This window comes from Python bivittatus, unplaced genomic scaffold (genome assembly GCF_059951505.1).
Source record: "Python bivittatus isolate LINGU-HERP-01145 unplaced genomic scaffold, Pbiv_v1 ctg000580_np1212, whole genome shotgun sequence".
Taxonomy (NCBI): domain Eukaryota; kingdom Metazoa; phylum Chordata; class Lepidosauria; order Squamata; family Pythonidae; genus Python; species Python bivittatus.
In genome coordinates, this window is record NW_028277087.1 from 9184930 (window position 1) to 9197106 (window position 12177).

The 12177-nt window shown below is 45.2% G+C and overlaps 1 protein-coding gene across 1 annotated transcript; it reads right to left on the reverse strand.

Annotated features, from left to right (window-relative positions):
* Positions 1–1262: 1262 nt before the first annotated feature.
* Positions 1263–11640, reverse strand: KISS1R (KISS1 receptor). The gene is made up of 5 exons (XM_088149924.1): positions 11173–11640; positions 10164–10288; positions 5055–5190; positions 3021–3259; positions 1263–1892 (listed from the first exon to the last, which is right to left on the reverse strand). Exons 1-5 carry the CDS (start codon positions 11417–11419, stop codon positions 1533–1535), a joined length of 1107 nt encoding a protein of 368 aa, XP_088006050.1. The 5' UTR covers positions 11420–11640; the 3' UTR covers positions 1263–1532.
* Between the last annotated feature and the right edge of the window lie 537 nt (positions 11641–12177).

The window sequence follows — 12177 nt, forward strand, 5'->3', positions numbered from 1 at the left end:
TGAAATATCTGGAAGATGGGGTGACAACCTGTGCTCAAGGGAGCCATGTGAGTGATGCACACCCCTGGCCATCTTGACTTTTTTTTACTATATCCCGCAGGTACCTCTGCCCAGCCATAAAACTGTATAAAGTGGGAGTTGGGGAGATTTAATCCTCTCCTCATCACCGCTGCCATAGAATCCTGCTTTGGGGAAAAGAACATTCTGATGCTGTTACATGTGATTTGGTCCTTATATTGTGAAATAAGGGTGCATTCGATCCCAGCTCAGAAGGCATCCTAAATCACTGAGCAACATTTAAAAAAATGCTAATTGGATTAAGGGTGTTTAGAAAGCATAAGGATCTCCTCTGAGATGGTCCGTGAATGCCCCACCCAGAGTCAAGAAAGCTGTGCCTTAGTCTTCAACTCCGTTAGTAATGTGCAAATTATCAGCTGATAAAGCAAATTTGGATAATCAACTAAGATATCTTATAACCGTCTGAAAGAGCTCTTTCCCTCTAGTGTTAAATAATAGGTATATTCCTATAGCCCATCTGCATCCATTACTCCTAATATAATGCCTTTTTTGACATTTGTAGCATCTTAAAAAGGAGTTACATTTGACTAGGAAACAATGAGTTACTCCAGTTATTTAATTTCAGCTGAAAATGCAAAACTTCTCTAGTTGTTTTGTTTTGAAGTGGGAGTTCAATTTGATTAGGAAATATTGACATCTAGTGGAGAAGGATGTCATAACATCACAAACTCCTAGAATTTATGGAACATGCTCTGATTTTTTTTTTCAGCAGCAACTTCTGTTTTTTCCCACATGAGCCAGGTGCTAACTTTATAAAGTTTTTTTTTTCCTTTCAAGTTAGTCAGGACTCTCCCTGGTATAAAAGGGAGAGAAGGTGAAACACTACCAGAGTTTCAAGGTTCTGTTATTATAGCCAATCTCAATAAAGTAGACTTCTACTATTTTTGTGAGCTTTCCTGATCTGATCAACTTGGAAGAGCTGGCAGTGGGGGAGAGAGTGCATTTGTATGACTGGCCCATGATTTGCCCATGAGCCATAGACTGACTAGCAATTGGATCCAAGTTTCCTTAATCCAGGGACAGCAAACCTGGGCTGACCATTTGACAAAATGAAAGATTATGGAGGCAGTATGAGAAGAGACAACCCAGTCCAGAGGTGGGGACTGTGGAAAAGAAACATTTCAGAGAGACCCTGCCTTAATTGGTTTGCTCTAAGTTTGCCTTTATTTTTACAGTTTTCAAGATTGTGTTTTTATCCCTGACTAGCATTAAAGATGCCATTCTGAAGTCCACGTGGTTCTCGTTTCTTGAGTTTACTTATGTGGGGCTTGACTGTTGCTGAACTACAACTCACAGCATCTCTCACCACTGGTCACACTACCTGGGCTGCTGGCAAGTGGAATTCAATGACATTTGAACGATCACAAGTTCTCCACCTCACCTAAAACACAGGACAGCACTGTAGGGCCCACTAGAATGCAAAACACTTTCTAGCAAAGATACTTCTTTGAGGCCTACATTCCTGATAAGACAAACTGCATCTCGGTGTTGACATTGGGCTGGCCACTAATGTTGGAGCTACCCACCCTCTGCTTAAAGGCCAGTGGGAAAACTTTCTTGAAGGCCTTCCGAAAATTAGTGCCCATGAAGGCGTAGACAATGGGGTTGAGGGAGGAATTGGCATAGGACATGCAGTGAGCCCAAATCTTCACCTTATAGGTATAGTAATTGTGCCGAAAGCTGGAGTCAAAGGCTTGGAAGAGGATCAGAAGCTGCACTGGACCCCAGCAGATAGTGAACAGAGCAATTATGACGGCCACCATACGAGAGATCTTGGCTCGCATAGCTTCAGAGAGTTCTGCCAGTTGCTGTACCTGTATTAGAGCACAGAAAGGGAGGAAGAAGAAGGAAGGTAGGTAGAGATAGTATGTTATCATTAAAGTGTTGGACTGGAGCTAGGGATGTCCAAGTTTAAGTCTACCCTCAGCCATGCTTCTCCCAATGAGGAAGAAGGATCAGGTGATTCTGCCATGTCCTCTGTACCAAATCAGTGGTGTTCTAACATAAAACATGGACCAGAACCAGTCCTTATCAGCTGGAACCCTCTGCTTAGGACTGTAGAAGTCCAGACTGATAAAAATGTAGGAGACTGTTATGTAAACAGCCAGCTGCCAGCTTCTCTGTTATCAGTGAAGAGACTTGCCTCTTCAACAAATCATAGGAAGGATGTTAGAAAGAAAATCAGAAAAATCTCCACTGTAATGTGCATGAGGCTGTATTGTTCTCAATGGAAAATAGTTCAGCTGCTGGAATTCTAGTAACCCCATCCTCTTCATCTCAGTAAATCTTGCTAAAGAGAACTTGATGAGAATCTTGCTTGGAAAAGAATCACTTTCAATTTTAGGCAGCTGCCACAGAAGTGAAAAGGACTGTGATTCAGATTCACTAGTATGACCACCCAAACCATATAAACAGTGCTGCTACTGGGTCATGTATTTCATAGGGTCAGAAAGGTACTGAATGCTTAGTAGAATGTGCTGGCTCTAAAAGTCTACTCAAGAGTAACTCAAAGCATGTAAAAAGCTTTACAGCCAGATCAGACTTAATGAGTACTGGCTGAATCATTAGTAGAAGAGCTACAGTTTGTAGTACAAAGTTATTTGTTTGAAAACAACTACGTATGTCTCTTGTTTGTGAGACTCATTACTGTTGTATGTAGATGCTTGACAGACTTTTCTGTTACTTGGACCTGACTTTAGTTCTCTTACATTTATTTCTTGAAACTTTGACAGGACTCACATTGGTTTAGATTCTCTGGCTGTGTGTAACTTTGGAGTGTACAGCACCACTGTTGCCTCTCCATGTCCCTAACCCTGCCTTCTCCCATAGTTATGAGCCATTTCCCCCTCCATCTTTGCCCAGAGTTGCTCCGATTAAAAAAAAATGAAGATCTTTCACCTCGTCTCTAGTTTATCCCAGATGCAATGTACAGCTTATAGTACCTGGTAGTGGTTATCAGCTGGCTCCACAGTGGGGTGTCCCATCTGGTAAAGCATAGCACTATAACAGAGGAAGATGGTCAATAAAGGGAGGAGGTACACCACTAAAAAGTTGTACAGGATGAAGGCTCTCTCATGGGACACAGAGGGGAAGGACTCGCTGCAGAACTTTTGTGGACCGAACCAATAGCCTTCTATTAACTGGTTGTAAATCAGCACCGGGATGGAGACAATGAAGGAACCTGTGAAGAAAGAGGCCCGGGATAAGGCTGGCATCTCTACCCCACCTCCTGTTGTGGAGGCCTTATTTTTATTTTTATTTTTATTTTTATTTGTTTTTATTTTTATTTTTATTTATATTTCAGATTTAGACACTGCCCATCTCACAAGGAAGTGACTGGTTCTGTTTGCTGATACACTGAACAAATTACCCACCTCCTTCCAAAGGGTCTAGCAATGGGTGTACGTAATAAAGGCACAGTACAAAGAGAAATCAGTCCAATCCATTCATTCATTCATTCATTCATTCATTCATTCATTCATTCATTCATTCATTCATTCATTCATAAAATTATATAACCACCTATCTAACAAAAGGAACTCTGGGCAGTGAATGCATCTGGAATCCCCCTGTTCCAAAGTTTGCCCAAAGTGTCAGAGAAGGCTGCTCACATTCCTTTAGGGTGACACTATCACATACCCGTTAGAGCTGTGCAAAGCTTGGGATTCAATTGCTTAGTTGCTATTGCACACAGGATCCTGGGAAAAACAGCAGCTGCTTTAAGGCATTACAGACAGATGCTAAGTTTGCACTCTTGTGTGCTCCAAGGCACCTTTTGGAGGTTGAGTGCAACTGAGGCCCAACCCCCATATCCATCCATGGTTTATCTACAGTTATTGTATTAAGATTCACAAGGGTATATGGCACCCGGGGCCACATTGACTGACAGCACCGCCTCCTGTTGATACAAAGATCTGCATTTGAAATTATTCGGAAAGAGGGGTGGCGTTGGTGCCCCCTAAGCTTTGGCACCGTAGGCCAGTACCTACTCAGCCTTAGCCAAAGCTGGCCCTGGGTATGTGTGTGGCATCACAACACACCTACAAAAAGGACAGAGCTTGTGTTGCAAATGGTTTAGCCCCTGCCACTGAGGACCTCACAACTTCCAGAGAATCCTATGTCTGTGGGATACCCCGGACAGTTGAAAAGCATCTTAGAAGATGACAGCAACATACCATTTCTGTTCTGTCACCCAGGAAACTGCCGAAATGTGCCCATGAAGACACAGGGACTAAGTCTGGCTCAAAGGAGACTGTGCACTAAGCAGCCCGATTGATCTACAGTACGGTGCTGAATTGCAAGATATGATACAGAGACTCCTAGCCAAATCCACATTTTCCAGAAATAGTTGCAGTGTTGAATGCTTCCCAGAGTTAGGGTTACTGCATTGATTTATGCCATTGATCCTTAAGCTTAAAATAAGGAATTTACTGCTTGCTTAATCTTAGCAGCTAAAACGATCATTGCTCAACATTGGAAAAACTTAGATAATCTGACAAATTGAGCAGTGGATTAACAAGACTTCTTCAATTGCCATGTTAGAAAAGGTTGCTTCTAAAGTTCGAAGCAGGGAGGGGGTCGAGAAAGTCAAGATGGTGGCCACAGCCATGCAGTCAAAGCCCCGCCCCCTTTTTACATGCATCCCCAAAAAAGGCAAGGCTTCAATCGCATGGTGGCGGACACGGTCTTGACTTGCCAACGTCCTGGTTAGAATAATGAAACATTAAAAGCAGGAACCACAATTCTACCAATCTTCATTTGGGAGGACTTTATGTATTATCTGAATGGTAACAGGCTTATTATTGGCAATACTTATGATATATGGCAAATACGAAGGGATTTATTATGTTTTTCTCTAGTTTTATTACTTTTTAATAGATGTTTGTTCCCCTCCGCATTAGGATATATGACCTATTCAGTTATGTGGTGATGTTTTTTAACAATTCTAGCTGGCCCTCGATGCCACCCCTACTCACCAACCCAAATGCTGATGCTAACATTTGCAGCGACTCGTGGCGTGCGCTGTCGCAGGGATCGAAGTGGAAACACGGTCACGTACCACCGGTCCACACTCATGGCGGTCAGGGTGACGCACGTGGCTTGCACTGAGACCTATGAAGCCAAACCAAAGAATTCTTTACAAAGCTTGCCATTACTTTGGTGATTCTTCTATCAACCTAAGGTATAACTTTGGGAAGAGCTGCAGCTCACTCATAGGCATTCACAATGCATAGAGACAGGCCAAAATTCCCATTTTGCTCAGGGCCCAAATGCAGCTTCTTTGCTTTTTATACATTCCTCAGCGGTCGATCTAAGTGAATTCCAGCATGGTCTGAAATGGCAGAAAAACAAGCACCTAGTTCATAAAACTCTTGTCTTTTCCATGATTGTCCACAGAGAGCTACCATAAATCATGAATTACTCCTGCAAGAAATAGAGCATCTCGGGAGGAAATTGCTATGGGAAGGAATAATTTGGTTATATCCCTTTCAGGGGTATCCTGGGGTCATGACTGCACAACCTCACCTTTTTTTCACATGTAAAAAGAGGTGTGTCTTCAGTCACAGAGTCACAACCACCATCTTAAACTTTTTTACTCCTTTTGCTCCGTTCTTGTGTACTGGGCATCATTAGAGCATATGGTCATGCCTGGCGCAGAGACACAGTGAACTTGCCAGCCGTCAGTGGAGGCTGCCCACTGCCACTCTGTATTTTTTTTAAATTTATTTATTTAACTTGTCCCCGCCCATCTCCCCACAATGGGGGACTCTGGGCAGCTTACAACACACTAAAAACATAAATACAATTAAAAGTTATAAAAACCAAACATTAGAAACATAAAAAAGCTAAAAAATCCAAGAGGCCGATAGGGGCCACACCAGGCCGCTAAGGGGCCAGCCAACCCCATTTCTGATATTCTCCCTCCCCGCCCCAGGCCAGATGGCAGAGCCATGTCTTCAAGTCCTTCCGAAAGGTCTGGAGTGAGGGGGCCTGTCTCACCTCTGGGGGCAAGATGTTCCAAAGGGCGGGGGCCGCAACAGAGAAGGCCCGCCTCCTGGACCCCGCTAATCGAAATTCTTTTACCGCAGGGATCCGAAGCATGCCCTCTCTGTGAGATTGGGTGGGACGGGTTGAGATCGTGGGGGCGAGGCGGTCCTTCAGGTAACCTGGCCCCATGCCATGTAGGGCTTTAAAGGTGATAACCAACACCTTGAATTGGACCCGGAAGCAAACCGGTACCCAATGCAGCTCACGGAGCAGAGGTGTTATATGGGTCCTTCTTTGGGCCCCAAAAATTGCTCGCGCGGCCGCATTCTGAACCAGCTGAAGCTTCCGGATATTCTTCAAGGGTAGCCCCATGTAGAGCGCATTGCAGTAGTCTATCTGGAAGATAACGAGGGCATGAGTGACTGTTCGCAGGGCATCCCGATCCAGGAAAGGGCGTAACTGGTGCACAACCCGAAGCTGTGCAAAAGCCCTCCTGGCCACGGCTGCCACCTGCTCTTCGAGCAGGAGTCGTGAGTCCAGGAGGACCCCCAAATTACGCACTGGGTCTGTCTGGGGCAGTGCTACCCCATCCAGAACCAACGATGACAACGTCCCGGATACAGAGGAGCCATTAACCCACAGCCACTCCGTCTTGCCAGGGTTCAGCTGGAGCCTGTTGTTCCCCATCCAGACCCTCACAGCCTCCAGGCACCGCGAGAGGGCGGTCACGGCATCACTTACCTCACCAGGGGTGGAGATATATAGTTGAGTATCATCAGCATACTGATGATACCTCATCCCATGATGACGGATGTTCTCACCCAGCGGCTTCATATAGATGTTGAAAAAGAGCGGAGAGAGACCCGAACCCTGCAGCACCTCACAAAGGGGGGGCCGAGGATGGGACCTCTCGCTCCCTATCACCACCGATTGGGATCGGCCCCGGAGAAAGGAGGTGAACCAGCACAGAACTGTGCCGCCCACCCCCATATCCCTGAGCCGTCCCAGTAGGATACCGTGGTCGACGGTATCGAACACCGCTGAGAGATCAAGGAGAGCAAGGATGGTCACACTACCACCATCCCACTCCTGCCAGAGATCATCCATAAGTGCGACCAATGCCATTTCCGTTCCATAGCCGGGCCTGAAACCTGACTGCTAAGGGTCCAGATAATCCGTTTCCTCCAGGACCCTTTGGAGCTGCGAAGCCACCACTTTCTCAACCACCTTCCCCAAGAAGGGGAGGTGGGAGACTGGACGAAAGGATCCAGGGAGGGCTTCTTGAGGAGGGGGTGCACCAACGCTTCTTTAAAGGGTGCTGGAAACACTCCCTCCTGCAAGGATGCCTTAACCATCGCCTGGATCCAACCACATGTCACCTCCCGAGCTGCTTTCACCAGCCAGGAGGGGCATGGGTCCAGATGACATGTGGTGGCCCTCACAGACCGAAGGATCCTGTCCATTTCCTCAGGAACAACAGGATCAAACCGTTCCCAGCTAACTAGGCAAAGACGATCCCCTGGTATCTCCCCAGACCCTGCACCACACTCGGAGTCCAATTTGGAATCCGAGCGATTTTATCCTGCAGGTCCTCTGCAAATTCCTCCGTGCGGCCCTGCAAATGAACCACAACATCCCCCTTACCAAGGAGGGACCTGGTGATCCCAAACAGGACCGCCGGGCGGCACTCTGCAGACGCAATAAGGGCGGAGAAGTATTGGCGCTTCGCTGCCCTTATCACCACAATGTAGGCCTTAATAGCGGCTCTAACATGTGTTCGGTCAGATTCAGTCTGTGTCTTCCTCCAGCAGCGCTCTAGACGTCTCTTAACCCTCTTCAGCACCCTCAACTCCTCCGTAAACCATGGGGAGTGTCGGGGCCGGCATGGCAAGAGAGGTCGCAAAGGCGCAATCCTGTCCAAGGCCCCGGCCACTTCTCTATTCCAGGCAGCAGCCAGGGCCTCCGCTGGACCGTGCAGCCGGTCCACAGGAATATCCCCCAGCTCCCTCTGAAACCCTGACGGGTCCATCAGGACCAATCGCATGGGTCCTGCCTCCCTGTGGAGGGGGGTGGCATAGGAGAAACTCAGGGTCACCAGGGCGTGATCTGACCATGACAGCGGGGAAAGCTGTACATCTCCCCTCAGATCACTTTGCCATTGCTCAGACAAGAAAACTAATTCCGGCATGTGGCCACTATCTCGGGTTGGGTCCCGCACAATTTGAGACAGCCCCATGGCTGCCATGGTAGCCATGAACTCCCGAGCTGCCTCAGAGGACCGTCCCAGGGATGGCAGGTTGAAGTCCCCCAGAACCATAAGCCTGGGGAACTCCACCGCCAGCCCCGAGACAGCCTCCAGCAGCCCAGGCAGGGAGGCTGCCACGCAGCAGGGAGGCTGGTACAGTAGCAGCACTCCCAACTGTTTGCGGGCGCCCAACCTAAGAAACAGTGTCTCACAGCCAGAAACCTGTGGAGCAATGCCCCTGAAGGCCACTAGAGACTCTCGGATGACAACAGCCACCCCTCCTCCCTGCCCTGGTATCTTGGCTGGTGCCACACCGTAAACCCAGCTGGGCACAATTCCAAGAGGGGCACCCCCCCCTCAGGCCCCAGCCAGGTCTCAGTGATACATGCCAGGTCTGCCCCCTCCTCAGTGATCAAGTCACCTATGATGGGGGCCTTGTTTTTAACTGACCTGGCATTAAACAGCAGCAGCCGGAGGCCAGGGCTGAGTAACTGTTTTCACCTTTATCATTACCTAAGACATTGCTTTATAGTACACCAGAAAGTATTGATCTTTTATCCCACTGCTCCGACTGGTAGGCAGAGAGAGGTGTTTCACATCAGATCTATTTTATAACAGGTGTGAATTAACTACTTTCTGCATGTAAAGTTTCTGCCTGCTTCTTAGTTAGAAGCTAGAACAGCAACTGAACCCGGAGGATTCCTGCTCTTTTACACGCAGTTATAACTCCCTAGGCTTTTCAGAGAATCTTTGTGGGCAGAGTGGGTCTAATGAGGACTAGTAACTTGAACATCTAAAATGTTTTTGGTTAGTGCAGCAAAGAAGACAAACTTCCATCCTCATCAATATTATCTAAATCACCAAACTTAAACTGCAAAGTCGGGGGAGGGCTTGTGCAGGTTGAATATTAACTAGCAGACATACACAGTCCTAGTTCACATGTTGCACCAAGCCACAGTGTGTTTGCTTTGGCTCAACTTGTTGTAGCTGTTATGAGTAAACCATATTTTATGGGCTACAATGTATGAACCCAGATCACTGTAGCTTATTCAACAAAACCTAGTTAAGACTAACCATAGTTTAGTGCAATATGTGAACCCAGCCAATTCCACTTACACTTTTTCACACAGATGCAGATATTCATCCATATACTATTTAGTTACAAACACAAAGAGGGATTGCATTCATATACACATAGAAACAATATTGTATTTCCATACTCACATACATACAGCCCCATTCATTTAAACACACATGTATGTGCATAATTCATTTACAATCACTTGATCAATTTGCATACAAATTCACTTATGCATTATATAATTATATAATAATATTATATAATATGTGCAATTAATATATATATAATATATATGATAAATATGATATATATAATATTTATTATTATACTATAATATATAATATAATAATATTCATATAGTATACTGTTTGTTTTTATTTGGATACATATCATTCCCTTGTACACCTCCATTTATCTTGTCTCTCTCACACACAAACGTTATTCACCCACATAGTACATATTACTCACTGACATTTGATTCACTCACAGTCACACACAAACAGCAATGATTCACAACAGATACACCTACAGGCTACATTCACTATTTCCCGTGCATATGCACAGAAACGGAAATATAATGCTGTTAGGCTTTACAAGAATCTTCATCATGGACACTGTTTGAAGGTTTGATTTCAAGACGAAGTAGAGTTTTACATTTCTGAGCTGGTAAAGAGACACCAGAATTCAGATACGGCACTTGGAATTAGTTGGAAATTCCTACAGAAAAGAGACTTGGAGAGAGAGAAGTTTCCAAATTCGGACAGAGCTCACCTGTTGGATGTAATTGACAAATTTACACAGGAATTCTCCAAAGATCCAGCCTGGAAGCGGATACAGCATTGCAGTGAAGGGGACACAGCAAACCAGAAAAATGATGTCGGTGGTAGCCAGGTTGGCTGTTGAAGCAAAGCAGAGGCGGTTGGTCTTAAAACTGGGGTGAAATTTGCCTTTGTCTCTCCCTTTATCAAGCTGGCTTAGAACCAAGCGTGCATTTAAAAGAAGATCAGAACACAATAAGAAATAAACGAGAACCTGTAGGAGGCGGATGTTTCAGGGTTGTGCCTATAAGTGAATATTAAAGTGTGAAAAGGGGAGCCTGATATATTTGCTAGAACTCCCACCCCAACTATCACTTTAAGAAAATCTATATTTTTTGCATTGCTCTTTTTCAGTAGTCTTTTTTCCGCAATGTAGAAAGCAAAAGCCCAGCTTGTTTTTATTACCTTTAAATTCTCAGTTCAGTTGCTCTCTCCTCCACCCTCTCTTCTCCATACTTTTACAAACAAATATATAAAAAGAGTTAAAAGATGGCAAGGTCTTCTGTTTGAAATGTTACATAGCTGCAACTTAATGAACATGAATATGTTAAAAACATCTTTTGTTTCAAATCCAGGTAGTGTTAAATAAATCATTATGTCATACTAACAAGCAGGCATATTACACCAATAAATAAATGATTAATGTTTAAGTGCTTGGTGTTAATTTAGCCTTTTTAATGCAGATGATTAATGCACTAATTGGAGGATAAAGAGGTATGATTATGAACATCAATTTTAGCTCAGCCTTCTCCAAACTGTGCCCTCCACAGTTGTACTACAACTGTGGTACTGTTGTACTACAACTCCCATGTTCAGGCTTAACGAAGCTGGGGTAGCTGGTGATCACCATATAACTTCCTATCACATGAAACCTCTCTATCTCATTTAGTTGTTGGCCCCAGTTTAAAAGCACCTCCTCTATTCCAGCCCTGCCCCACCTGAAAGTCTCCAACCCATCTTACCAATGTAGTAGTTGGTCACTGTCCTCATTGGCTTGTGTCTGATGATGACATAGATTACCAGAGAGTTGCCCACTAGCCCAACTAACATCAGAATGGCAAAGAAGAGTGGGACCAGCCAGGCATCCACCAAATATGGGGGGGTTGGAGGCTCAGAGCCATTAGTGCGCAACGACTCTGCAGTGCAGGCTGAATTGTTCAGAAAGAAGTGGGACTTGTTGAAATCAGAGATGGATGCTCCCTCTACCATATTCCTCTTTATATTCCTAGCTGAACCATGCACATTTCAGCTTCGTTTATTCCCAGAATGGTTTACGTTAAGAAGCCGACAACATCTGCTAGCAAAAAGGGTGGTGATCTGCTCAAAGCTGGAGCCTGTAGATGCTTGAGGGAGGATAGAAATGTTCAACGGCAGACAACTTCAGCACTTTGGACAGTTCCAGCTCATTCAGGGGTTGCTCTAGAAGCACATTTGTAAGAGCAGAGATAGCCACAGATGGACTGGCCTCCCTGCCTTCTCCAACTTACCCAGAGCAAAATGCCCTAGTTGTTGGACAGATCCAGATACCAGAACTGAGTTGTCTTTTCTTAGGCTGAAGTTTTCCCTCCTTAAATTTTTGATATGCTTGAGGGAAAAGCTTAAGAGATTATTCTGGCTCAAGAATATCTTAGGAGGCTTAAAACAGTCATCATTCTTCTGTGGTCAACTTGTAGAGTCCAAAATCCACACTGATCCTGTTCCAGAAACTTCACAACTTGCGGAGTACAGATACAACCTTTAAGCTTCAAGAGGAGATGCAGCAGCTGAGTTTTTCAGAATTGCAGGCAGCTAAGCCAAGCTCTTCCAAAGTGCATGCTCTGAAAATCCTAAATATATGCAGGAGGGTCCAAAGCAAGACATAAACAAAACATTTGTGCTCCTCTGGATCAAGGGATTCTGAGATTCTGGATTTCCATCTGGATGCCTCTTACCCCTAAGCTCCTGGATGACTGGCAAAATTGGTTGAC

Excerpts from the sequence above, each read along its gene's own strand:
- KISS1R (XM_088149924.1), bottom strand. The coding sequence starts at position 11,419 with ATGGTAGAGGGAGCATCCATCTCTGATTTCAACAAGTCCCACTTCTTT. Across the intron at positions 5,191-10,163 it reads TTGTCAATTACATCCAACAG|GTCTCAGTGCAAGCCACGTG; the intron begins GTGAGCTCTGTC and ends TTGGCTTCATAG. Across the intron at positions 3,260-5,054 it reads TAGCATCAGCATTTGGGTTG|GTTCCTTCATTGTCTCCATC; the intron begins GTGAGTAGGGGT and ends CTTTCTTCACAG.